This window comes from Rhinopithecus bieti, unplaced genomic scaffold, assembly GCF_001698545.2.
Source record: "Rhinopithecus bieti isolate Rb0 unplaced genomic scaffold, ASM169854v2 scaffold_1918, whole genome shotgun sequence".
Taxonomy (NCBI): Eukaryota; Metazoa; Chordata; class Mammalia; order Primates; family Cercopithecidae; genus Rhinopithecus; species Rhinopithecus bieti.
The window spans coordinates 1,799,475-1,826,021 of record NW_016803680.1 but is presented as its reverse complement, the minus strand read 5'-3'; the positions used below and the strand labels follow the sequence as shown (position 1 = coordinate 1,826,021).

Here is a 26,547-nt window from a genome sequence, read left to right as displayed (position 1 = left end):
AAAAAAAAAAAAAAAAAAATCAAAGCCTCAAGCTCCGGATCCATTCATTTCAACATTTTACCTTTATACTGTTGAGTTTTCATCCTTGAGCCTTAGACTCTATAGCTTAGGTAGCTCACTCAGAAATCAGTCAAAATTATTATTTAAATTTTTTTTGTTGTTGTCCAGGCATGGTGGCTCACACTTGTAATCCCAGCACTTTGGGAGGCCAAGGCGGATCACCTGAGTTCAACAGTTCAAGACCAGCCTGGCCAACATGATGAAACCCCGTTTCTACTAAAAATACAAAAATTAGCCAGGTGTGGTGGTGCACACCTATAGCCCCAGCTACTGGGGAGGCTGGGTCACAAGAATAGCTTGAACCTGGGAAGCAGAGGTTACAGTGAGCAGAGATCGTGCCATTAGACTCCAGCATGGGCAACAGAGTGAGACTCTGTCTCAAAACACTAAAACTAACTAACTAACTAAAATTTTAAGAGACAGGGTCCTGCCATGCTGTCCAAGGTGGTTTTGAATTCCTGGCCTCAAGTTATCTTCTAGCCTCAGTCTCCCAAAGTGCTGGGATTATAGGCATGAGCCACCATGCCCAGTCTATAATTATTTAATTGGTTATTGTATCACTAAAACAATTCAACAAAAACAGAGGTGAATAAAGTTGTTGGAGTCTCACCAATGCATCTTAATGTAGACATTTCTCATTGTCCGAACTAGTACTCTGGGTTCTTTTTCCTACCTCCTAGAAAATTAAGGAACATGGACACAAAGGTGGGTCGGAACGAAAGTTTAATAAGTGAAAGAGGCTGGGTGTGGTGGCTCACACCTGTAATCCCATCACTTTGAGAGGCTGAGGCGGGCGGATCACCTGAGGTCAGGAGTTGGAGACCAGCCTGGCCAACATGGGGAAACGCTATCTCTACTAAAAATTCAAAATTAGCCAAGTATGGTGGGGCATGCCTGTAATCCCAGTTACTTGGGAGGCTAAGGCAGGAGAATGAATCCAGGAGGCGGAGTTTGCAGTGACCCGAGATCACACCATTGCACTCAAGCCTGGGCAACACGAGTGAAATTCCGTCTCAAAAAAGAATAATAATAAGTGAAAGAAAAAGATTATCTGCAGCAGAGAGGGGAGTCCAAGTGGATTGCTGGGTTACGGCTGAATTCAAAAGCTTTTTTAAGAAACTCCTCTCTCATCTCTAGCAGTTTGAATAACTTTTCATCAGCAAAGCTGTCTGTGCAACTCCCTGTATCTTACAGCAGCTGTGGACATGTATCTAGGCAAGCACAAAGCCTGCGTCTCTTGTTTTGATAGCTGTGGGTTTGTTTTAGGCAAGACCCCCTCCTCCCTGTGTAAGTGTCCACAATGGATATGCCTGAAAAGGGGAGGAAACTTTTTCCTAGGAGCTCGCTAATTAGACAAAGGTGCTTATCTGTGTGCAGGTGCAGCTTGTTTTTCCCAAATGATTTTTCCTTTTCTTCTCCCTCAAAGTCAGAAAGGCAAGAGTTCCTTATTCTTTTAAGGGCTGAAGGAGGAAAACTCCCACCTTTTCACTCTGAAGGTTCACTGAAAATAAACTGACCAAAGGCAGATGAATAGGAGAAAAATTCAAAAAAAATATTAATGTGCAGGGGAAGGTGGGAATCATACAGTGATTGTTCCTAAGCTCTCAATGGGGCACAGATGCATATATACTGTTTTTTGTTTGTTTGTTTGTATTTTGAGATGGAGTCTTGCTCTGTCGCCCAGGCTGGAGTGCAGTGGTACAATCTCGGCTCACTGCAGCCTCTGCCCACCGGGTTCAAGCAATTCTCCTGCCTCAGACTCCTGCATAGCTAGGATTACAGGCACACACCACTATGCCTGGCTAACTTTTATATTTTTAGTAGAGACGGGGTTTCGCCATGTTGGCCAGGCTGGTCTTGAACTCCTGACCTCAGGTAATCCACCCGCCTCAGCTTCCCAAAGTGCTGGGATTACAGGCGTGAGCCACCAGGTTTTTCATGGGGGATGAAGGAGATGGGGACTGTAGACAATTCTCTTGAGGGGCAGTAATGATTATTAGGGAGAATGAATGGACCAGGGAGAGAGAAATTAGCTTATACATAATTATCTTTGGAATTTGAATGAGCTTCAGAGGCTGACATCATCTTGTGGAAAAGTATGTCTATGTGTGGTTGCATTACTTAGTCTTCTTTCCTGCTATAGATAATGAGATTTCAGGGAGGGGACAGAAGGCAATAGTGTTTTTTCTGTTAAGAAGCTGCCTTGGCTGGGCCCAGTGGCTCATGCCGGTAGTCTCAACACTTTGGGATACCGAAGCGGGTGGATCATTTGAGGTCAGGAGTTTGAGACCAACCTGGCCATCATGGTGAAACCCTCTCTCTACTAAAAATACAAAGAAAAGCAAAAGCAAAACAAAAGCCCACAATTAGCCAGGCTTAGGAGAATCACTTGAACCTGGGAGGGGGAGGTTGCAGTGAGCCCAGATCATGCCATTGCACTCCAGCCTGGCCAACAAGAGCAAAGCCCTGTCAAAAACAAAAAACAAAAACCAAAACAAAACAAAACAAAAAAAGCTTTCTAGGTCAAATAAAGAAATTCCAGAGAGAGTTGCTTCCTGTACTTTGTGGGTGGAAAGGGAAAAAGGCAAGGATAGAGAGACCTTGATTCTGAGGCTTATTTCTAAAGCCTTTTGATTTTCCAAAGCACTCGGCATGCCCAGGCACCATACTTTGGGGAAATGTTTTCTGTGCTCCAACCCTCGCATCTTCTTAATCCTATTCCCGGGGATGATGTTCAATGTATTTAAAACCCATACAGCAAAAGCATGAACAAATCAGAATAGACAATGGTTGCAAATGCCCAGCACAGCTACGTGGACTCCCCAGACCCTGGCAACTCTCTCCTTTCCTGGATGACGCTTCAACTCTCTGGGACAACTTTCTTGACTTGTAATCCAAATACATATGTATAGACCCACATGCAGACACATAAAGTATAAATATGCACATAGGTTTGAGAAAGAAAATAAACTTTGTATCTGAAGAATGCAAAGCCCCTTTAAATTATCAGGGCCAGAGAGCCATTGAAATGTGACAGCAATCATACCTTACTTCCTCCTAGGGCTCAGTAATTATCTCTTGGTGCTACTTGATATATATTTATGGGCTCTAGACTGACACCAAGTAGCCATAAAATTAACCTAACCATGCCATACACTGGACACTATAACTCATACCATACACTGGACGCCATTACTCGTACCCTATAGTTCAACAATGTATAGCTAATCACTAATCAGTGTTCTTTTTTTTTTTTTTTTTTTGAGATAGGGTCTTGCTATGCTGCCCAGACTGGTCTTAAAAGTCCTGGGCCCAAGCTATCCTCCCACCTCAGCCTCCTGAATTGCTGTGACTACAGGTGTGAGCCACTGTACCCAGCTAATCAGTGTTATTTCTGTAAATCAATGAGTCAAGAAACACTGTATCAGCCACTAATCTCAGCACTTTGGGAGTTCGAGGCGGGCAGATCACAAGGTCAGGAGACCAACCTGGCTAACATGGTGAAATCCCATCTCTACTAAAAATACAAAAAATTAGCCAGGTGTGGTGGCGGGCACCTGTAGTCCCAGCTCCTCTGGAGGCTGAGGCAGGAGAATGGCGTGAGCATAATCTTGGCTCGCTGCAGCCTCCGCCTCCTGGGTTCAAGCGATTCTCCTACCTCAGCCTCCCGAGTAGCTGGATTTACAGGTGTGTGCTGCCATGCCCAGCTAATATTTGTATTTTGGGTAGAGACAGGTTATCACCATGTTGGCTAGGCTGGTCTCAAACTCCTGACCTCGGGTGATCTGCCTGCCTTGACCTCCCAAAGTGCTGGGATTACAGGTGTGAGCCACCGCACTGGGCTTATTTAGTGCAATATTTTTTTAATTCAATTTAAAGTTCTGGGATACATGTACAGGACGTGCAGGTTTGTTACATAGGTAAATGTGTGCCATGGTGGTTTACTGCACCCATCAACCCATCACCTAGGTATTGAGCCCCGCATGTATTAGCTATTTATTTTGATGCTCTCCATCCCCCGGCCCCCGACCCCTGCCATCAGGACCCAGTGTGTGTTGTTCCCCTCCCTGTGTCCCTGTGTTCTCATTGTTCAGCTCTCACTTATAAGTGAGAACAGAATATTAAGAATCATTTTTGTAAAGACTTTAGTTTTTCCTACCTCCTGATAGAAGACACTGTTTTACGGAGCAGCTATTTCTTCCTGTGTTCAAAGTCAGCTGCTGAACACATTGTAGCTTCCTGCTTTTTCCAGAGCAGAACCCTAGACATTGATGCTCATGGGCCCAGAGCCATTTGTTCGGGGGCTGTCCCTAGCACACCACAGGTCTGGGTTAGGTGAGACGAACAGAATTAATCTCTGGTGCACATACCAGCTTCACCAGCCCACAGTGGGCTTTCTCACCGCATCTCCTGCTTGGGGGTCTCTGTGCTGCCCTTTAACCTTTTAGAAACCCATAATTTGGGGGCTCTGACCAAAATTGCCCTTTCCAAGACAAAAACTTCCCACTCTGGAGAAAAGACGCCATCTTGAGGGGAGTGCGTAGCAGGGTGGAGAGGGAGGTGGGGTCTGAGGGAGGCTGAATAAGCACATTAACCCATCACTTCTCTGACCATCTTCTCAATAGGGCTCTGAGTCTCACATCTATGCTTTTCCCTCTAATGTCTTCTCCTCATAGTCTTAACCGTTGTGGTAATGAATTACATTTGTAGAAACGGTGCTACTTTTCAGAAAATATGCATAGAAGGAGAAACTATTGCTATCATGCTTTGGCTATAAAATGAAATCATTTTACCATCTCTATCCCCAAAAACTTGTCTGTATTTTGCTCCCTCTCCCCATTTCCGCCGGGATATAATCTACCCAATTCCCGTAAAGAGGTTAACCACTGGCCACCACAGATTTTCTCGCCTCCTTCCCTCCAGGTATTTTCCAGGTTTTCCTGATTATAAGAATCACCTGTGGTGCTCGTTAAGCAAACATTTCCCAGGCTCGTCCTCTGGAAAGTCCAATTCAGTAGCTTTTGGGTGGGACTCAGGAATCTGTGACATTAATGAGAGCTCCATGTGATCCTTTTGATCAAGGAAGTCAGGGAAACATTTTAATCTACAGTGTTATTTCAGATGCCTTGGGTTACACCTCAAAGGCAACACATGAATCAATACTGTTTAGGTTGATGCAAAAATAATTGTTTTTTGCCATTAAAAGTAGTGGCAAAGGGCCAGGCACAGTGGTTCATGCCTGTAATCCCAGCACTTTGGGAGGCCCGAGGCAGGTGGGATCACCTTGAAGCCAGGAGTTCGAGACCAACCTGGCCAACATGAGTGGAAACCCTGTCCTCTACAAAAACACAAAAATTTATCTGGGGCAGGGTGGATCACTTGAAGCCAGGAGTTCGAGACCAACCTGGCCAACATGGTGGAACCCTGTCTCTACTAAAAACACAAAAATTATCTCCCCTGCTACTGGGGAGGCTGAGGCAGGAGAATCGCTTGAACCCAGGAGGTGGAGGCTGCAGCGAGCCGTGATCGCGCCACTGCACTCCAGCCTGAGTGACAGAGCGAGACTCCATCTCAAATAAATAAATAAATAAAAGTAGGGGCAAAACCCACAATCACTATTGCACCAACCTAATAATTGCAAATGTCACCCGTCACTTGTATAGAGTCTAGGCATTATATTCACCTATTTTAGAACATGGGCTGCAGACATCTAGTTATCTCAAAGAGCAATGAGAGATGTTGAAAAAATACATTGATCAGGCCTCAGGAAATCTGAGTTCTCTACCCGGCCCCTAACACTGTTGGGGCAAGTTTCCTTGCCTCAGTTTCCCCACTGGGAAACTTCCAAGTGCTTTACAACAACAAAACATTCTTATTAGATCACTACTCCCTTTTACCCAGAAGTTTTACTTTGAGGAATTTATCTTGAGGGTTAACCAAGGAAATGTATCAGAATGCTCATAATGTTATTGTTTATAATGATGAAAAATTGCAAGCCCCTTAATGCTCATAATTACGGAAGTTATATAAACACAGATTTATCTCAACATTGAATACTAGGCCACCCTAAAATGGTAACAGAGAGCTTCATGTTTAATATGTTATAAAGTGACAGTGGCAGATTACAAAACAGTATTTAAACTTTCCTCCCAGTTTTTTAAAAAATTGTGTGGTGTTTGTAGAAACATGTCTGTAAAGTTACCCACCTAAATATTAGCAGTGGCACTATTATGAGTGACTCTTGCCTTTTCTCTGTATCCTTCTGTAATTGCATTTTTTTGCTGTAAGCTTAAGCTTTTATACTTGGGGGTCAATAAGGCTTCATTCATCTTCATGTGCATTATCAGGGTAACTTCTGCAGTAGCCAGGAGACTAGCTGTTACTTAAAAGGTTTTAGTTTAGGTGCAATGACTCATGGCTGGGATCCCAGCACTTTAGGAGGCTGAGGTGGGCAGATCACCTAAGTCAGGAGTTCGAGACCAACCTGACCAACATGGTGAAACACTGCCTCTACTAAAAATACAAAAATTAGCCAGGCATGGTGGCGCACACCTGTAATCCCAGCTACTCAGGAGGCTGAGGCAGGAGAATTGCTTGAACCCAGGAGGTGGAGGTTGCAGTGAGCCAAGATTCCACCAGTGCACTCCAGCCTGGGTGACAGAGTGAAACTGTATCTCAAAAAATGTTTAGTGATGTGAACAAGACTTGTTTTTTTCCTCAATAAAGCCCATGATTTCTCTTTCACTCTACATTGCAGTTGTAAATAATTTGCCCAAAAGATCCTAATTTCCCCCGAAGTTATAGGGAAAACACCAATTCACTCACCTGGAGCTGATTTCAGCAAACTCTGATTTCATGCCTGGCCCACAGGGGCAGCTGGCAGAATACCCAGCACAATCTGTCAGGAATCAGAGAGGCCACTTCCTTCCCCAACCCTTCCCTTTCAGCTGGGAGAATGGGAGAAGATTCAGGTGCCCACAATGGGGAGAGGGTGTTGATGCAGCTGGCTTCTTGCTATAAAAACACACAGCAGCCCACCCTCTACCCGGTTGATCTGGTAGTGCCTTTTGCTATGGCGTGCAGGCAGAGAGGAGGCTCCTGGAGTCCCTGGGGCTGGTTCAATGCAGGCTGGAGGTGAGTAATTCTGGAAGTGGAGGGAGCGGCTATGATAGCTTTGTTTGTTGAAGTCCATTCTTCTTGACTATCTCCCTGTCTTTTCCTAGCACTTACAGGTCGATTTCTCTCTTCTTTGCCCTTGTGACTTCAGTGAACTCCATAGATGTTTTTCAGTTGGTAAATCCTGCCTTTCCAGGTATGTCTCTTGGGTGAGGGAAGTCTTCTTAGCGAAGAAAAACAGGTTGCAGCTGGAAGGCCTAGACGGCCAAGAGACACAGGCCTGGCTCAGACAACCTCCATTCACCCCCTTTATTACCTTGGTCAGGTTACTGGATCTTTCCTCTGCTAACCTGTAGACTTACTATACCTGCTAAATGAAAACTCAGAACACCTGCACTGCCTTCCAGTCCCTCACTGCCTCAAGCTTTATGGTATCCCCAGAACAGCAAACCACCACAACTAACTTCAAACACAAACTCACGCTTAAGGAAAACATCGACATAACAGGCAAAACTGGAGCTGCTCACTTGACGTTCACCTGAGCCAGAGGCTGCAGAGTAGCAGATGATGGGCAAAAGTTGATCTAAAAAAAAAAAAAAAAAAAAATGCAGCCAGGCGCCGTGGCTCACGCCTGTCATCCCAGAACTTTGGGAAACCAAGGCAGGCGGATCACTTGAGTTCAGGAGTTTGAGACCAGCCTGGCCAATGTGGTGAAACCCCGACTCTACTAAAAATACAAAAACTAGCTGGGTGTGGTGGTAGGCACATATAATCCCAGCTACTCAGGAGGTTGAGGCAGGAGAATCGCTTGAACCTGGGAGGCTGAGGTTACGGTGAGCCGAGATCACGCCACTGCACTCCAGCCTGGGCAACAGACTCTGTCTCCAAAAAAAAAAGAAAAAAGAAAAAAAGGGTGTCCTCGGACTTACCCAGGACTTCGTTTAACGCCAGTTTGCAAAATGTGTTGACAAAGCTTTTGTCAGTATTCCAGACCTGCCTCTATCCGCTCCACTGTCAAGGTGTTGACCTGGCTTCTACGGACCTGCTTGTCAACCCTAACCTGGGCTGCTTCCTGGAATACTTCAAAAGCCCTGGGTGCCTGATATTTTCCTTAGTTCTTGGTATATTGTATCGTTATCTTGCTCACTTGTTTGTGAGCTCTCCCACGGTAGGGGACGATTCTTGCCTCCCTCATCTGGAATCCTTCCCATCCAAGAGGAGTCTATACATTTTTGTGGGAGTTGCATCATTTATGACTTAAAGCCCCCAGATGCTTCCTTTGCTCCCTAGGCACTGTCATTTGTGATGAAAGGGGAATAACAGTGGAGTTCCCAAGCAGTCCTGGCACCAAGAAATGGCATGCATCTGTGGTGGGTAAGTAACTATTATCTCATCATAGTCCTGATTAGCAGACAGCCTTTGGCTTGGGCCAATCCTGTTTGTCTGGGGAGCAGAGTACCCAAATTCCTGCAGCAACGGCATCCAACTCCCATGATGCCATGGGGATACCTGATTTGCATGAGGCCACCCAGCACGGAAGACCTATCTTTCTTTGAAAGTGTCTTACGTCAGTATCTCTGGGAAGCTTCTGGCTGCAAGTCATACCATCTCAAAGCTCGAGTCCTATCATCGAGTTGGGGCGGAAGTGAAGGGACTGAAGTGCCTTAGAAATGGACTGGTGGTCTTAACTCTGTAGCTTGGACTGTCACTAAAATGTACTCAGCCATCCTGTCTAATCCTGCTCTGGTCTTGGCAGATCCCCTTGGTCTCCACATGCCGAACTGCACTTACATCCTGGACCCAGGAAAGTTCACCCTGAGGGTTACCTATGAAAACTGTACCAGGAGAGTGGTAAGTGCATTGCTTTGAGCAGTTCTTGGGGAAGTACGTAGTAACCTAAGTTACTGGTAGTAAACTTGGCTAAGAACTTACTCTTTGGAGTAAACCAGTGGCTCTCAACCAAGGGGGTGGTGTCTCGTGTGTGGTTCTTTTTTTCTATTATAATCTGTCCAGGCCGGGTGTGGTGGCTCACACCTGTTATCTCTGCACTTTGGGAGGCTGAGGTGGGTGGATCACCTGAGGTCAGAAGTTTGAGACCAGCCTGGCCAACATGGTGAAACCCCATCTCTACTAAAAATACAAAAAATTAGTTGGATGTGGTGGCACACACCTGTAATCCCAGCTACTTGGGAGGCTGAGACAGAAGAAGCACTTAAACCCAGGGGGTGGAGGCGGAGGTAGCAGTGAGCTGAGATTGCTCCATTGCACTCCAGCCTTGGCAACAAGAACAAAACTGTCTGGGGTAGGGGGGTAGTGGCGGAGAATCTGTCCAGGGGACACTTGGCAACATCTAGAAACATCTTTGGTTATCACAACTGGGGGTAGAAGAGCTGCTACTGGCATCTAATGGATACAAGCCAAGGATGCTGGCAGAGAAAAAAACATTACCCCAGTCTCCTCCCCATAACACAGAATTAACAGGCCTGAGATGTCAGTGTTGAGGATGAGAAACCCTGGCATTCAAGTACTTGAGCTCTTGAGCCCTGGCTCTACCACCAATTAGGTGTTATTTCCAGCAAGTTAGTCCTTTCAAGCCTGTTTGCCTACTAGAAGATGAGAGTAATGGTGCCTGCTCCATGAGGGTAATAAAGACTAATGATGATCTACAGATTAAGACCTGGTGCAGCACCTGGATACAACAAATGACCAAACATGAGCTATTTTGATCTGTAAACCCCCACGTGAGATGGAAGGCTATTTTGGTGCCAGCAAATAGAAATCTGACATGTAGAAACAGGTGTTAAAAGGCAAACAGCGGCCAAACAGTAAGGTTTTTTCTATTGCCAAGCAACAGTATTGCCCAATCAGGAATATTAGGAGCAATAAAAGCAACCTGTCTAAGCAGAAGCTAGCAAGTTGCAATTTGGAAAGTTTGGATTTAATTGACTAGTTGGACATAGGCCTGGGGTGAGTTCTGGGAATCTGCATGTCTAACAGTCTACACCATCTGATTATGATGCAGGTGGTCTGCAGTATAAGCTTTGTGCAGATACTTTCTTAGACCCTACTCTGTAAACAGGCTTGAACTGTAAGTCATCTGGTTCCTAAAGCCCTCTATGATCAACCAATGAAGTAATCATATGTCCTTCATGAAAAATCTCATAATTTCCTTCTAAAACAGACCTTCTCAACATTAGAGGGTTTAGAGTTGCATTCCCTTAGACCAAGGGTCTGCAAACCATAACCTGTGGACTGCCAGATACAGTCCATGGCCTCTTTCTGAGGCAGGCTTGCTCTGTAGCCCAGGCTGGAAAGTAGTGACTGCAATCATGGCTCACTCCAGCCTAGAACTGCTGGGCTCAAGGGATTCTCTCATCTCAGCCTCCCAACTAGCTGGGGCTACAGGCATGCAACACTATGCCTATCTAATCCTTTCTTGTCGAGATGGGGATTTCACCATGTTGTCCAGGCTGGCCTCAAACTTCTGGCCTCAAGGGATCTTCCCACCTCAGCCTCCCAAAGCACTGGGATTATAGGCATGAGCCACTCTGCCTAGTTCATGTCTTTTTTTTTTTTTTTTTTTTTTGTCTTCAAATTAAGAATGAGTTTTATCTCAATCTTCTTGAGACAGGGTCTTGCTGTTGTCCAGGCTGGAATGCAGTGGCGCAATCTCAGCTCACTGCAACCCCCACCTCCCGGGCTCAAGCAATCCCCTATCTCTCAGTACCACCTCAGCCTCCCCAGTAGCTGAGACAACAGGCATGTACCACCACACCCAGCTAACTTTCGTGGGTTTTTTTTTTTTGTAGAGACGGGGTCTCACCATGTTGCACAGGCTGGTCGTGAACTCCTGGGCTCAGGCAATCTGTCTGCCTCAGCCTCCCAAAGTGATTGGGTTATAGGCAATGAGCCACTATGCCCAACTGGCTCTTAGCTTTTTAAAGTTATTTTAAGGAAACATGCTATGGATTTCATGTGGCTCACATGAGTCTAAAACAGTTGCTAATGCATAACAGAAAAAGGTTGGCTGACCCCTGCTTTTAGACTGAGTTCCCTAAAGTCAGGGGTAATAGCAAGGGTGGCTCTACCCAGCACAATGGCAGCTACTTAGGTACTTAACAAGTATTCAGATAACCTTGGTAGAAGCCTCAAACCAACCCCATTCAGCCAGGACAATGGTACTGAGACATAGGGCAGACACAAGAGAAATAGAAACTGAACTCCATTCCTGATGCTAAAACTGGCCTATCAGTGTGAGTCTTCGCTAGCAGATTGCAATGGGCTAGCTAGTCTCCTGGTACAGGAATGAGGTACCTTCCAGCACTTGTGATATTGGTAACTTTAAGGGTTTTGCCACTCAGATGGGTCAGATGGTATTCTAGAATCCCATGGAGGTACAGCACTTAGTGTTCCCACTATGCTATTTCTACACAGCATGGTGGATACCAGATGACCATCAGAGTCATGAATGACAGTGCTGCTCTAAGACATGGAGCTGTCATGTATCAGTTCTTCTGTCCAGCTATGCAAGTAGAAGAGACCCAGGGGCTTTCAGCATCTACAATCTGCAAGAAGGATTTCATGTCTGTGAGTGAAGTGGGCTGACTGCTTGGGGTATATGGCTACTGTAGGGGGGATATGATGATGATCTAACCGGGGCTGGGCTTAGAAATCAGACCAGGATTTAATCCTGTACTTGCTAACTTTCTGTGTGATGATAGTTTAACTTTAACCACCCTGAGGCTTTGTTTTCAAGTCCAAAGTGATGGGACAATAATGCTAACTTCAGGGTGGCTCTAAGAATTGACTGAGAGTGTATACATGGTACTTGGCATATCATGCATGGCAATAGGGTTTTACTGGTAGTTGCACTCACATTAATCATCTGACAAATGGAATACATGCCATATTCTAGGCCCTACCCTAGATGCTAAGATATAATAAGTGAACAAAACGGCCCAATCACATCTTCATGGATTTGGAGTCTAACATGGCTAATGTCAACCATGGACAACTAAAAAAAAAAACACTGATATAAAAGCAACTCCATAACAAGGATAGGATTGCATGGCCTTACATAGTACCTAATTTATATGGACATAGGTCGAACGGGTGAATGTTTAAGAACATTGTCCTGGTCTGGCGCAGTGGCTCACGCCTGTAATCCCAGCACTTTGGGAGGCTGAGGCAGGTGGATCACCTGATATTAGGAGTTGGAGACCAGCCCGACTAACATGGTGAAACCTCATCTCTACAAAATATAAAAAATTAGCCAGGTGTGGTGGTACTTGCCTGTAATCCCAGCTACTTGGGAGGCTGAGGCAGGAGAATCGCTTGAACCCGGGAGACGGAGGTTGCAGTGAGCTGAGATTTCACCATTGTACTCCAGCCTGGGTGATGAGTGAAACTCCAACTTGCTGGGGGGAAAGGTGTCCCAACTTACAACTAGAAAGGAGCTTAGATCTTCCAGCTGCCTCTTGGGATCAGAAGTTCAAAGAAGTATAATGACATCTAAGGGCATAGTCAGGGTTCATGTGCTTCTTTGACTGCATCCCACAAGCAGGCCTTTTGGTGTGATAACCACACAGCAATTTCTCTGGCAGGTGACATGAATTCAGAAACATCTACCTCCAAATCAGTCTTACATCACAATTCTCTTCTTCCAGTTTTCCTTGCCACGGGTCTTCTCTGGCTTGGCTGATGACAATAAGGTATGAAAGCAAATTTTAAAAATCAGACCTTAATAACCTTTAATTCTATGTTAAAGGTGATATTACCTTCAACCTGATCAATCATTAGGCTACCAGAGACTTGGTTAAGGGAGCACCAGCCCTCTAAACAAAGCTTTTTGACTTCAGGTGACCAAACTTAAGATGGGATGGAGCATTGAGGTTGGTGATGGTGCAAGAGTCAAGACTCTAACCCTGCCAGAGGCCATGAAGGAAGGCTTCAGCCTCTTGATTGACAACCACAGGATGATCTTCCACGTGCCATTCAATGCCACCGGAGTGACTCACTATGTGGTAGGTGTGGAAGTCTTTCTTTGTACCACCAAAGCACAGGCCAGTATTCCTAAATCCAAGCATGATCTCAACCATGTCTTCACATTAACTTATAATGCAACCCATTTAAGCATTTTAATGCCTATTAGGTGCAAAACACTTCCCTGGGTATTCACGACTATAATCCCAGCACTTTGGAAGGCTGAAGCGGGCAGATCGCTTGAGGTCAGGAATTCAAGACCAGCCTGGCCAACATAATGAAACCCTGTCTCTACTAAAAACACAAAAACTTAGCTGGGCGAGGTGGTGAGTGCCTATAATCCCAGCTACTCAGGAGGCTGAGGTGGGAGAATCGCTTGAACCCAGGAGGTAGAGGTTGCAATGAGCCAAGATTGTGCCATTACACTCCAGCCTGCGCAACAGAGCAAGACCATTTCTCAAAAATAGACATAATCCTTACCTCAATCTAGTCTCTTTCCCATAGTCTTAAATCTATAGTACAACATAGAACAAGCATATTCCTAAAAACTTTTTAGGTTAAGGGGTTCTGTTTGGGTTGTCATTGTCCTATATTTACAAAGCGCAAATATTGGTGCTTTCAAGCCTAATAGTCTCAACACTGCACTAAATGAATTAATCTCCTGAAGCACTTAGGACAGGTCCTGACACATAAGTGCTCAAATCCCAACCACTTCAAGAACGGTCCTATTTCCCAATAAGAACACAAATGGATTGAAGCTTGAAAACATTGTCTGGCTGCTGATACTTTAAAACAGTCATATGGGGTAAGGACAGATCTTATCTGCCTAGAAGTGATTGGCTATACGTGATCTAGACAACATTCTTCCAGATGTTAGAACAAGGTTAAAACTAGTGCACCTCCAGAACAGTCATTAGACAAATGCTTAAATCCTATTTGTGTCAAAGTAGTGCCCATTACTTGGATATATACTTGCCGAGAGGATTCTTACTGGTTAGAGATTCAAGTAACCAATGTTATTTCTCCCCCTAGCAAGGTAACAGTCATCTCTACATGGTGTCTCTGAAGCTTACATTTGTATCTCCTGGACAGATGGTGATCTTCTCCTCACAAGCTATTTGTGCACCAGGTAAGGTCCCAGATAGTTGCAACCTCAGTGTGGGAGACACTGTTCTAGAAGCTTAATCAAGGCTGATAATGGGCATTCTGTTGTCATTCCTTCTAGATCCCGTGACCTGCAATGCCACACACATGACTCTCACCATACCAGAGTTTCCTGGGAAGCTTAAGTCTGTGAGCTTTGAAAACCGGAACATTGATGTGAGCCAGCTGCATGACAACGGAATTGATCTAGAAGCAACAAATGGCACAAAATTGCATTTCAGCAAAACTCTGCTCAAAACGAAAGTATGTTCACTTGTCAACCACTGAACTCTACCGGGTCCTTACTTGAAGTATACTTTTGTGGGTAGTCCTGATATGGCTGGTAACTTGCCCGTGAGTTCTAATTGCCAACATAACCGATTCAAATGCCAGAAGGCTTCATTTGATCATCTTGCATAAGTGAAATACCAAGTAACTGATGTTCATTCTCTAAACATAAAACCTCTTTAAGTTCTGCCATGAAAAATCATCTAAGTGTTTCTAAGTCTTAAAACCGTCTAAGGCCCCAACTGAGTAGTAGCAACTACTTGTCAAACACCTAATGATGAATCTGTCCTGGTCAACGAACAGGACACCTTGATCTAAACAAAAGGGTCCCGTAGTGTCGCTGTTGAGGTTAGTCTTCACTACGACTGCCAGGGATGCCAGAGAATAACCTTAGGTTGGGAGTATATGTTATGCAATACCATTTTATAACATCTGTAGAGTCCTTTTGACTCAGGCCTGGCTTGGCAGAGGATTCCACTATTCTTTGGAATTTGATCTGTTAATTCAAACTTTAGTGCCTCGTACAAAGATTACAGTGCTAGGTATTCCAGGGCATGAGTTTAAAGCAATAAATCTGCCTGGGAATACATCCAGATGTGAGGAAGTGATAGGGTCTCTCTTGTTTTGGCTTAAAGGGAACCCAGATAAGTCTGGAGTGTGTCCTACAAGTATTCAGAGGACTTCCTTCCTGCTTCCCTGTGATAGTTCCGGGCCCCAACAGGCTGTGGCTGCTAATTGACATTCTTTTCTTATTTCAGTTATCTGAAAAATGCCTACTCCATCAGTTCTACTTAGCTTCACTCAAGCTGACCTTTCTCCTTCAGTTGGAGACAGTATCCATGGTGATCTATCCTGAGTGTGTCTGTGAGTCACCAGTTTCCATAGGTAAAGACCTTTTATTAAAACCATATTCTACCTTTTTTCTCCTGTGGCTCTTCTTGTACATGTGGGCAAATGTATAGAAGGTCCAATTCTGATGTATTGCTTATAGACTGAAGAAACTAAAGACTAGTCAGATTAGAAACAGTCTTGCTGCTATGATGGGGTCCTAAGTACAATATTTTTAAGATCCCTTACATAGGTAGATTTTATGGTAACCGCCCTATGGTTAAGTAACCTAGATATTTTGGCTTAGGAGCCTGAACCTGCCATCTAGGTAAGAATGTTCAAACTTCTAATTAGAATTAAAAGTTTAAGTCCCACCTGACCCTGAAATTCCTACAAATTCATAAAGAAATACAGAGTGAATATCTCTTGTTTAACATTGCCTCCACCATGTGCTTCTATTTAATCTGATCTGCACAGGTCAGATCAAATAGAAAAATCAGTTCCTGCCTCAGTTTCTCCCCGAACTACTCAGGATTTGTGAGTATACAAAGAAAGGATACAATAACATAGGTGCTGTACTTAAAGTCACATTAAGTTTAATTTTAAGTCAACTTCTGCCCTTCATCAGGATTCTCACTGGTCTTATACTATATAGCACCTCTTCCTTGTCTACTGGTCCCTCCTTTGGATGAAAAGTCCTCATTTCATATAGAACAATCAACTAACTTCAGCCCCCTTTGTAATTAAAGCTGCAGATCAAGTTTCCTTCACAAAGTCTTAAGACAAATTCTGATGCCTCCTGCTAAGTTAGAATTTCTCCCTCATAGCATATCAGGTTGAGAGATGACAGTATCACAGGACAGACAACCTTATTTTCTCTAAACTTTCACTGCTGTCTAGTTACAGGGGAGCTGTGCACCCAGGATGGGTTTATGGACTTCGAGGTCTACAGCTACCAAACACAACCAGCTCTCGACCTGGATACTCTGAGGGTGGGAAACTCATCCTGCCAGCCTGTCTTCGAGGCTCAATCTCAGGGGCTGGTACGGTTCCACATACCCCTGAATGGATGTGGAACGAGATATAAGGTTAGTACTGGTGGATGGCATGAAGTTAAGACTCATCTTTGATATAACTGGCTGCTAACCCACTATCTCTGACATTTAAGTTCGAAGATGATAAAGTCATCTATGAAAATGAAATACATGCTCTATGGACGGATCTTCCTCCAAGCAAAATATCTAGAGACAGTGAGTTCAGGTGAGATAAAATTGCTATTTGACTCTTAAACTCTAGTTTAAACTCGAGCAATTTTTTAACCTGAAGTTCTCTGTACCTACCCTCCCTCCAAACTGTTACAGAATGACAGTGAAGTGTTCTTACAGCAGGAATGACATGCTACTAAACATCAACGTTGAAAGCCTTACTCCTCCAGTGGCCTCAGTGAAGTTGGGTCCATTTACCTTGATCCTGCAAAGCTACCCAGGTAAGAGATTGTAGTCTGTGAAATTGCTTAAATAATTTCAAACTTCCCCCTAAAATGAACATCCTGATACTGCCAGACTAATGGAGCGGTGGTGACCTATGTATACGTGTTGCAGCCATTAACTACTTGAATACCATTCAATTTCAGACAATTCCTACCAACAACCTTATGGGGAAAACGATTACCCTCTAGTGAGATTCCTCCGTCAACCAATTTACATGGAAGTGAGAGTCCTAAACAGGGATGACCCCAACATCAAGCTGGTCTTAGATGACTGCTGGGCGACGTCCACCATGGATCCAGACTCTTTCCCTCAGTGGAACATTATTGTGGATGGGTAGGTACTCCCTGTACTATCAGTTTGCCTAGCTAATCCATTAGAACTTGCCAGTAATGGAAATAAACCCTCTTGGGGTTTAGAGGGGCATTCAGCCATGTTAGACCCGGATTTAGTCCTTGTTTTCTAATCAGGACTCAATGCTGCCTTCTGTTTTTTGTTTTTGTTTTGAGATGGGGTCTCATTCTTTCACCCAGGCTGGGGTGCCGCGGCATGATCTTAGCTCACTGTAGCCTCTGCCTCCTGGGTTCAAGCAATTCTCCTACCTCAGCCTCCTGGGTAGCTGAGATTACAGGGGCACACCACCAAGCCTGGCTAATTTTTGCAATCTTAATAGAGATAGGGTTTTACCATGTTGGCCAGGCTGGTCTGGAACTCCTGACCTCAGATGATCCACCCACCTTGGCCTCCCAAAGTGCTGGGATTACAGGCGTGAACCACTACGCTTGGCCATGTGCTGCCTTCCTATCACCTTTTGAATCTTAAGGAATGAATTCCAAAGCCCCAGAAAGTCTGACTCTACTATGGTGTTGATCATCCGGAAAAACCGATCTCCAGCCTCCCATCTGTTGAACACCTACCATATGCCAGGCACAGTGCTATGTATTCCACATCCACTAGTTGTACTAGTCATCTTACTGCATGAAGAAACCCCAGCTTGCTGCCTAGATAACCAGCCCAAAACAGTACTTACACAATGGAGCTTGGATTAGAATATCCATCTGACTCTAGAATCTGAGCACTATGATGCTCTGAGGTTGTAGCCACACAATTGTACACATCGGTGTTCATCCTCATAGCTCTCCTGCCGTGTCCTGTCCTACAACTGGATCTTACTCATTCTTACAGAATAGTGTGTACTTGGCTAAAACTACTTTTGCTTTCTTGAAGCTGTGGTAGCTCAGTTGCTAAGCCTTTTTTGTTTTGTTTTGTTTTTTGTTTTATTTTTTATTTATTTATTTTTTTGAGATGAAGTCTCGCTCTTGTACCCCAGTCTGGAGTGCAATGGCATGATTTCGGTTCACTGCAACCTCCGCCTCCCAGGTTCAAGCAATTCCCCGGCCCCAGCCTCCCAAGTAGCTGGGATTACAGGCACCTACCACCACATCCAGCTACTTTTTGTATTTTTAGTAGAGACAGGGTTTCGCCATGTTGGCCAGGCTGGTCTTAGACTCCTGACCTCAGATGATCTGCCCACCTCGGCCTCCCAAAGTGCTGGGATTACAGGGGTGAGCCACTGTGCCTGACCAAGAAACCAGTGTCTTCTGAAATGATATAACTTGTACTTCTCATTTAGTTGGCAAACAGGTACTGCTAAAATTGTTAAAATACAACTAGCCTATACAACTTATGACTTCATAGGCATTATAGGTCAGGTAAGAAATCCTGAGTAAAACGAAGATGCTGGTAGAAGGTAAATGTGGCAATAGTCCTGAAGACATTACACATGACTAAATCTGGGCAGACATTGAATTTGACTCCAAGATGCATGTGACTGACATCTCTCCCTGGTGCATACCTCCTAGCTGTGCATATGACCTGGACAACTACCAGGCCACCTTCCATCCAGTCGGCTCCTCTGTGACCCATCCTGATCACTATCAGAGGTTTGACATGAAGGCTTTTGCCTTTGTATCAGAAGCCCATGTGCTCTCTAGCCTGGTAAGTGATTCAGAAGTCACTAGGGACAGGTTAAGTGTTAGTGCATCAATTCCATTTAACTCTCTTCTGTCACCAGGTCTACTTCCACTGCAGTGCCTTAATCTGCAATCGACTCTCTCCAGACTCCCCTCTGTGTTCTGTGACCTGCCCTGTGTCATCTAGGCACAGGCGAGGTAAAAATTTCAAATTCCTGTTTCTGTGAGTCTAATTCAAAGCAAGTATCAACTTTTCAGAATAGAAGATCTTAAAGACAGGTATAACTTACTCTTCACTTAGTGCCAAGAGCTCTTGTTGGCCCAGTCAAAACTTCTTGGCCCAGTCTAGCTTATTCATGTGACAGGTCTAAGATGAACAGGTTGTTGTCTAGTTCTATAGATGAGTTCTTTAAAAATCTTTTTTTTTTTCTTTTAGACAGAGTTTTGCTCTTGTTGCCCAGGCTAGAGTAAGATGGTGTGATCTCGGCTTACTGCAACCTCTGCCTCCTGGGTTCAAGTGAAGTGATTCTCCTGCCTCAGCCTCCCAAGTAGCTGGGATTACAGGCACCCACCACAACACCCAGCTAACTTTTTAAATTTTAATTTAATTTAATTTAATTTTTGAGATGGAGTCTCGCTGTGTCGCCCAGGCTGGAGTGCAGTGGCCAGATCTCAGCTCACTGCAAGCTCCACCTCCCGGGTTTATGCCATTCTCCTGCCTCAGCCTCCCGAGTAGCTGGGACTACAGGTGCCCGCCACCACGTCCATCTAGTTTTTTTGTATTTTTAGTAGAGACGGGGTTTCACCATGTTGGCCAGGCTGTTCTCAATCTCCTGACCTCAGGTGATCCACCCACCTCAGCCTCCCAAAGTGCTGGGATTACAGGCATGAGCCACCATGCCTGACCCCAAGAATCCATCCCACTTTTACAGGAAAGGGCATAACCTATCCTGCAAAGGCAGGACAAACCACATGGACAAAATATTCCAGAGAGCTTCTACTTCTAAGCATTCCATTGACATACCTCTCAAACCACTATTCCAGAGGCTAAACACAAACTTGATCCCCTGTCTCCAGCCACAGGGGCCACTGAAGCAGAGAAAATGACAGTCAGCCTCCCAGGACCCATTCTCCTGTTGTCAGATGACTCCTCATTCAGAGGTATGGACCTAAAACTTGGAGTACTTCCTGGATTCAAGTTCTTAGCTTTTTATGCCAAGCGGTCAGTGTTTACATATACCATGTACCCATGGTAAGTCTAAACAATAGAAGAATAAAAGGCTAAGTCTCTTCCCAGAGGTAGGCTTCTATTAAGTCTCCTGTGTACTCTTCTAGAAATCACTTCAACACAAGTAGGATCATATCTTCTACCTACTGATCTAGAACTTGGTCTTTAACCTGTCTTATCTACCTTATATCTGTATAAAGAACCATATAGGATTCCATGTGGCTCTACTTTAGTCATGATCCTCATTCATGGATATCTATAGGTTTATTTCTAGTGTTGTCCTCAGTCCATAATAGAATCCTTTTTTTTCTTTTTGAGATGAAGTTCCGTTCTTGTCGCCCAGGCTGGAGTGCAATGGTGTGATCTTGGCTTATTGCAACCTCTGCCTCCGGGGTTCAAGTGATTCTCCTGCCTCAGCCTCCCAAGTATCAGGGATTACAGGCACCTGCCACTGTGCCTAGCTACTTTTTTTTTTTTTGTATTTTTAATAGAGATGGGGTTTCACCATGTTGACCACACTGTCCTCGAACTCCTGAGCTCAAGTGATCCACCTGCCTCAGCCTCCCAAAGTGCTGGGATTACAGGCGTGAGCCACCACACCAGGCCACATACACATAAAAAAATCCTCTTAAGTCTGTAACTACTATACAAGAAATTCAAGGTACGTTTCTAGTAGGATTAGGTCAGAGCATGTACATCTTAACATGCTATGGCCAAACTTAAGTCTGTATTAGTTTATGTTCCTTTTATCACATATCCTTACCTGAGATAGTCTTAATGAACAACCTGTGGGATCACACCCTCAGGGGACAGCTAACCACATCGACTAGCATGAAGATGTTGTGCTAAACTCTCAGGTTCTTTCCTAGGTGTTGGCTCATCTGATCTAAAAGCAAGTGGGAGCAGTGGGGAGAAGAGTAGGAGTGAAACAGGGGAGGAGGTTGGCTCACGAGGTAAGTTTATTCAGTGTTGCACATTTCTGAAATAAGCCTGTTGAAGGCTTAGTTTTACCCCCTTTTCTGGGGAGCCTTATGTAAGGCTTCAATTTACCTTTACTTAAAAATACTGAAGACTCAAATGCCATCTTCCTTTGTAGATGTTATGGACACCAAAGGGCACAAGACTGCTGGAGATGTTGGTTCCAAAGTTGTGGCTGCTGTGGCTGCCTTGGCAGGTGTGGTGGCAACTCTAGGCTTCATCTGTTACCTGTACAAGAAAAGGACTGTGTCAAACCACTAAATGGGCTTCTAAATAAAGCAGTCAAAATAAGTCTCTTGCCTTCTATATTCTCATTAAGATTAGATGACAAGGGATAATTTCTTTTGTTCCTCAGTGTAGAGGCAGTACCTCGGCAATCCTCTGGGCAGGATTTGTGTATAGATACAAATAGAGAAATTCATGGTATAATTGTTTCCTGTCATTTGGCCCCTTCTGATTCTCTAACCCTAATACGTGAGTCCTCTGACACTCCCAGTCAACAGTAGAGCTGAGCTACAGCCCACCTCTGGGGGTACACTTGAGTCTACAATCTCTTACATAGGATAAGAAGCCAGCAAGCTACCCACGATTACTGGCAGAAATCCCACCCTCCTTTTTTAAGGGAAGGGATACCAGATGTTCCTAAGAAAGTAATACAAGAACCTACTTCAGGGTAATTCCTAACTCAAGTTACACTCAAGCTTATAACTTTCCTGAGCTTAAAAGGACTTAGTTACCTTCCCACTTAAACTAAAGACAAGCAATCTTTCTTCGGTAGGGAAAGGAATACTAAAGTGCCAGAGTCCTAAGACTCAATTATAACATTCCAAGAATCGGACTCCACCATTCAACTGAGCCTAGAGTGAGTTTTCCACTACCTGTATTTGATCTTGACCCTCTCCTGAGTCCTTCTTCCTGAGGGTAGCCAGTCTTATTCTAAGCAATTATGTCATCAACATGACTAGTGTCTGCTTTATACTGCAGCTCTTAGAGACCTTCAAGATATACGGAAACTCACTTGTATTCTAGAAAACTTGAGTCTAAAATTTTTGCCAGGAAATACTTCAAATCTACATATGGCAGGAAGAATAAAAGTGATGAAAGCTTCTAGTGGCTGGATTTAAATGTCAGCTCAGTCATACTCTTGGGTTTCTCAAAATCTAACCTTGAGGTTGAATATTGTGATGTCTATCTGGTCATCTTGTGGTTTCCTATAGGCGCGATCTCAGCTCATCGCAACCTCCGCCTCCTGGATCCAAGCGATTCTCCTGCCTCAGCCTCCTGAGTAGCTGGGATTGCGGGCACCCGCCACCAAGCCTGGCTAATTTTTATATTTTTAGTAGAGATGGTGTTTCACCATGTTGGCCGGGCTGGTCTGGAGCTCCTGACCTTAGGAGATCTGCCTGCCTCGGCCTCCCAAAGTGTTGGGATTACAGGCGTGAGACACTGTGCCTGGCACCCGTTCTAGAGTTCTGCCACACAGACTTAAAAGGTAGCTTTCTAAATCCTTTGGTTAGGTCTTACAGGTAAGACTCTGATGTGGGGAAAGAACCACACATACCTTATATAGAAGGTCTGGCATTTCTAGAGTAATAGGGTCAAAAGCGCAAATTGTCTCACCAAAACCTTTGTTTGGACCTTGCTTTTAAGGATATAAGACATTCTGCTAATGATAAAGCAAGAAATAGTCTTAGACTCAAAATTGTGTGACTTTATCAAGTTGTATTGTATATCATAACTAAATCTCATGTACCATGCTTTCTAATGGCATTTTTTAAAGTGGCCACTTAAATGGCTTCCTGACCCTGAATGACACCTACCCCTGAGCCATGTCTAGGAATTACATCCTAATTCCTACAGCCTGTGAATATTACTTTTACATGGCAACATGGACTCTGCAGATGTGACTAAGGGTCTTGACATGGTAAGATCATCCCAGTGGGCCCAATCACAGATGTTTTTATAAAACAGGAATGTCAGCAGGGAACAGTGGCTCATGCCGGTAATCCCAGCACTTTGGGAGGCTGAGGCATGTGGATCACCTGAGGTCAGGAGTTCAAGACCAGCCTGGCCAACATGGTGATACACCATCTCTACTAAAAATACAAAAAATTAGCTGGGCATGGTGGCAGGCGCCTATAATCCCAGATACACAGGAGGCTGAGGCAGGAGAATTGCTTGAACTCAGGAGGTGGAGGTTGCAGTGAGCCGAGATTGCGACATTGCACTCTAGCCTGGGCAAGAAGAGTGAAACTCCATCTCAAAAATAAAAACAAGGGTCAGAATCGGATGTATCAATGGAAGTGGAAATTGGAATGATACAGGGTCACAGAAAACACAGGGAGCCTCTAATGGGGAAACAAGCAAATATCTTCCCATAGAGCCTCTAGAAAGAGTACAGCTCTGCTGTACCACTTTAGACTTCTGACCTCCAGAATTGTGAGATTGTTTTGTGCCATTCAGCTAACTTGTTACAGCAACAATAGGAAATTAAAACAGAGTCACTACCCACAACTTGAAAAACATGGCTTAAAAATGCACATCTGACAGATGAGCAACTTGAGCCCTAGAGAAGTTTGTCCAGGATGTCATAGCCCCTTGATTACAGAGCTAGAGCCTCTCAGCTGCAAGTCGGTCCACTTGTGTAGAGTCACAAGTCGGGATCAAGGTCCCCTGGGTCTCAAGGCAGCTCGCAGCGTGACTTGGTTCTGATGTATTTGCCAAAAATGCTAAAGCAGAACCTTGAGAGTGAAAAGCCAAGCTGGTGTGGAGCAGCTGCCGGGATGAACACTTGTTGCCATGGTAGCCTGGGAGCAGTTGACTAAAGTCGTGTTCTCGCCTTCTGAAAGTATGCATCCTACTATATATGGGGGAGGCAGCCTCCTCAGACAGGAACTGTGTGGGAAGAGAGTCGAGCTTAAATCCCGAGAGACTGCTGCTTCAACCACGCTAGCGTGCTTGCAATCTCCCTTATCACGTAGTGATGGGCTGTAATTGTCATACAGGTGTCAAGAGTAGAATGATGGAGCTTTGGGGTTCTAATAGTTTGAACAGTTCTGATTGATGGTGGAGGTTGCAGGAGTTGAAAACAGACTTGTGTGCCCTGGGAAGCCACCTGTAATGTAATGTACTACTTTCCCCTGCCCTGTTCTGCATTAGGAAGTTCTGTGGGATGCATAGGGCTCTAGAGCAAGAGTTGGGTTTGGGTTCTGGATCTACATCCCCCTGGCTGCATGGCTTTGGGCAGACAGAACAATCTCTGAGCCTGCTTCCACATCTGTAAAAATGGAATACAACCTAATTTGGAAGCATGTGAGGGCTCCACGAGATAACCGTTGTATTGATGTGTGCTCTGCCCAGCCAGCATTGGAGCATCTCAACATCAAGAAAATAGGAGTGTTCTAAGAACTCTAAATAAAAGCTCAGATAACATTATGGACAATAACTGTGGCTTGAATAAGTCTGTGTGCTAGACCAAGGCATATGTAATCAAGTGCACGTCTGGTAGAATGTACACCTGATTATACAGACCTCTGGCCTAGACACCATCTACCAAACTAGAATCTTTAGGGAGACACCACCTACAAAACTAGACACTATCAGTTGGGCATGGTGGCTCACTCCTGTAGTCCGAGCACTTTGGGAGGCTGAGGCAGGCAGATCACCTGAGGTCAGGAGTTTGAGACCAGCCTGGGCAAACACAGTAAAACACTGTTTCTACTAAAAATGCAAAAACTTAGGTGGGCATGGTGGCAGGTGCCTGTAATCCCAGCTACTTGGGAGGCTGAGGCAGGAGAATCGCTTGAACCCAGTAGGCGGAGGTTGCAGTGAGCTGAGATTATGCCACTGCACTCCAGCCTGGGTGACAGAGCTAGATTCCATTGCAAAACAAAACAAAAAACAAAAACTTATACACCATCTACTAAACTAGAATCTTTAGGGGGTGGAGTCTAAACATGTTTAGGCTCTATAGGAGGCTAAATGATGGCCCCGAAGATATTCATGTGCTAACCTCCGGGACTTGTGAATTTTCCCTAATATGGCAAAAGGGACTTTGCAGTAATTAAGGTAAAATGTTGAGATGGGGAAATTATCTAAATTATCCAGGTAGGCCATAAATATAACTGCATGTATGCTTGTAAGAGGGAGTTTTGATTATGGGGAGAAGGCAGCACGATGATGGAAGCAGAGGTTGGAGTGATGCACTTTGAGATGGAGAAAGGGCTATAAGCCATGGGATACAGGTGAGCACTAGAGGCTGGAAAATGTAAGGAAATGGATCATCCCCTAGATCCTCCAGAAGGAACCAGCTCCACTGACACCTCGGCTTTAGTCCAGTGAAAGTGACTTCAAACTTCTGACCTTCAGAATTGTAGCAGAATAAATGCATGTTGTTTTAACCCACTAAACTTGTAATAATTTGTCTAAGCGGAGAAAGGAAACTAATCCATGCTCCTCAGATGACTCGGACACATACCCCTCGATGGAAATCACTGTGCTAGTGAAGGCAGAGGCTACCACACTTCATCACAGACAACATGTTACAAACACGCAGTGTTGCTTGCGCATAGGATCTAAAAGCATGGGGAGCAGCTTGTAGCTTCAGGAACTCGGCACTTAAGTTTCAGCTAGTTCCATTTCCAAACAGTGAGGTATCGTAGCTGAAAGAAGAGTCATTGCTGAGAATACAGGTCCTGAGACAGGGATGAGAAAAGAAAAGAACTTTGATCTGAGAAATATAAGTCCTTCTAAACTATCAGGCCCAGAGACATTAAGATGAGACAGTTGGCTGGGTGCAGTGGCTCACGCCTGTAATTTGGGAGGCCCAGGCGGGCAGATCACGAGGTCAAGAGATCGAGACCATCCTGGCCAACATGGTGAAACCCCATCTCTACTAAAAATACAAAAATTAGCTGGGCGTGGTGGCATGCGCCTGCAGTCCCAGCTACTCGGGAGGCTGAGGCAAGAGAATCGCTTGAACCCAGGAGGCAGAAGTGGCAGTGAGCCGAGATCACATCACTGCACTCCAGCCTGGCAGGAGAGTGAGACTCCATCTCAAAGAAAAAAAAAAAGAAAAAAAGAAAAAGAAAAAAGATGAGACAGTCATCACATCCCACTCCTCTCTTGAGCTAAGTATCCGTCTCTTGAAACTGCTTGCTATTGCCACAAGTAGCTGTAAGTTAATCTAACAATGCTGCACCAGACATATAACCACACCCTATAGCTTAATAGCATATAGCCAATCATACATCCATGTTATTTCTGAAAAACAATGAGAATTCCTGACAAACAACTGTGTATCAGCCCACTCCTTGTCCCCCTTTTTTTGCCTTTAGAAATCCGCTTGTAACTGTTGCTAATAAGAGTCTATAATTCAGGGCAACTTGAATCTATGCTCCGGGGTTGCAATCCTCAAACTTGGCCCCCAAAACTCCCTACTTTTAATTCTGCCTCAGTTTCTCCC

General features: G+C 44.6%; 2 protein-coding genes across 3 annotated transcripts in view; one reads left to right on the top strand and one right to left on the bottom strand.

Moving 5' to 3' along the window:
* ANKS4B (ankyrin repeat and sterile alpha motif domain containing 4B) overlaps window positions 1–17,899 on the bottom strand; it is a 60,665-nt gene extending 42,766 nt beyond the window's left edge. Inside the window, exon 1 of the mRNA XM_017850207.1 lies at window positions 17,822–17,899. The gene's annotated coding sequence lies outside the window, so the exon portion shown is untranslated. The remainder of the gene's footprint in view (window positions 1–17,821) is intronic.
* On the top strand, window positions 7,114–21,372 carry ZP2 (zona pellucida glycoprotein 2). Of its 2 annotated transcripts, none has more exons than XM_017850196.1 (19): window positions 7,114–7,194; window positions 7,284–7,372; window positions 8,467–8,550; window positions 8,933–9,027; window positions 11,611–11,763; window positions 12,843–12,887; window positions 13,035–13,199; window positions 14,191–14,287; window positions 14,384–14,565; window positions 15,348–15,474; window positions 16,318–16,505; window positions 16,586–16,677; window positions 16,806–16,903; window positions 17,051–17,240; window positions 18,767–18,902; window positions 18,979–19,075; window positions 19,955–20,038; window positions 20,975–21,058; window positions 21,202–21,372. In XM_017850196.1, exons 1-19 carry the CDS (start codon window positions 7,133–7,135, stop codon window positions 21,342–21,344), a joined length of 2,211 nt encoding a protein of 736 aa, XP_017705685.1. In that variant the 5' UTR covers window positions 7,114–7,132; the 3' UTR covers window positions 21,345–21,372. The 2 variants fall into 2 exon arrangements, with proteins under 2 accessions (XP_017705685.1, XP_017705681.1); XM_017850192.1 differs by having other exon boundaries at window positions 16,779–16,903.
* The last annotated feature ends 5,175 nt before the right edge of the window (window positions 21,373–26,547 follow it).

What these genes read in the sequence shown, in the direction of transcription:
- ZP2 (XM_017850192.1), top strand. Translation starts at nt 7,133, where the DNA reads ATGGCGTGCAGGCAGAGAGGAGGCTCCTGGAGTCCCTGGGGCTGGTTC. An exon ending in CCCATGTGCTCTCTAGCCTG is followed by an intron (nt 18,903 to 18,978) that starts GTAAGTGATTCA and finishes TTCTGTCACCAG; the next exon opens with GTCTACTTCCACTGCAGTGC. An exon ending in GTCATCTAGGCACAGGCGAG is followed by an intron (nt 19,076 to 19,954) that starts GTAAAAATTTCA and finishes CCCTGTCTCCAG; the next exon opens with CCACAGGGGCCACTGAAGCA.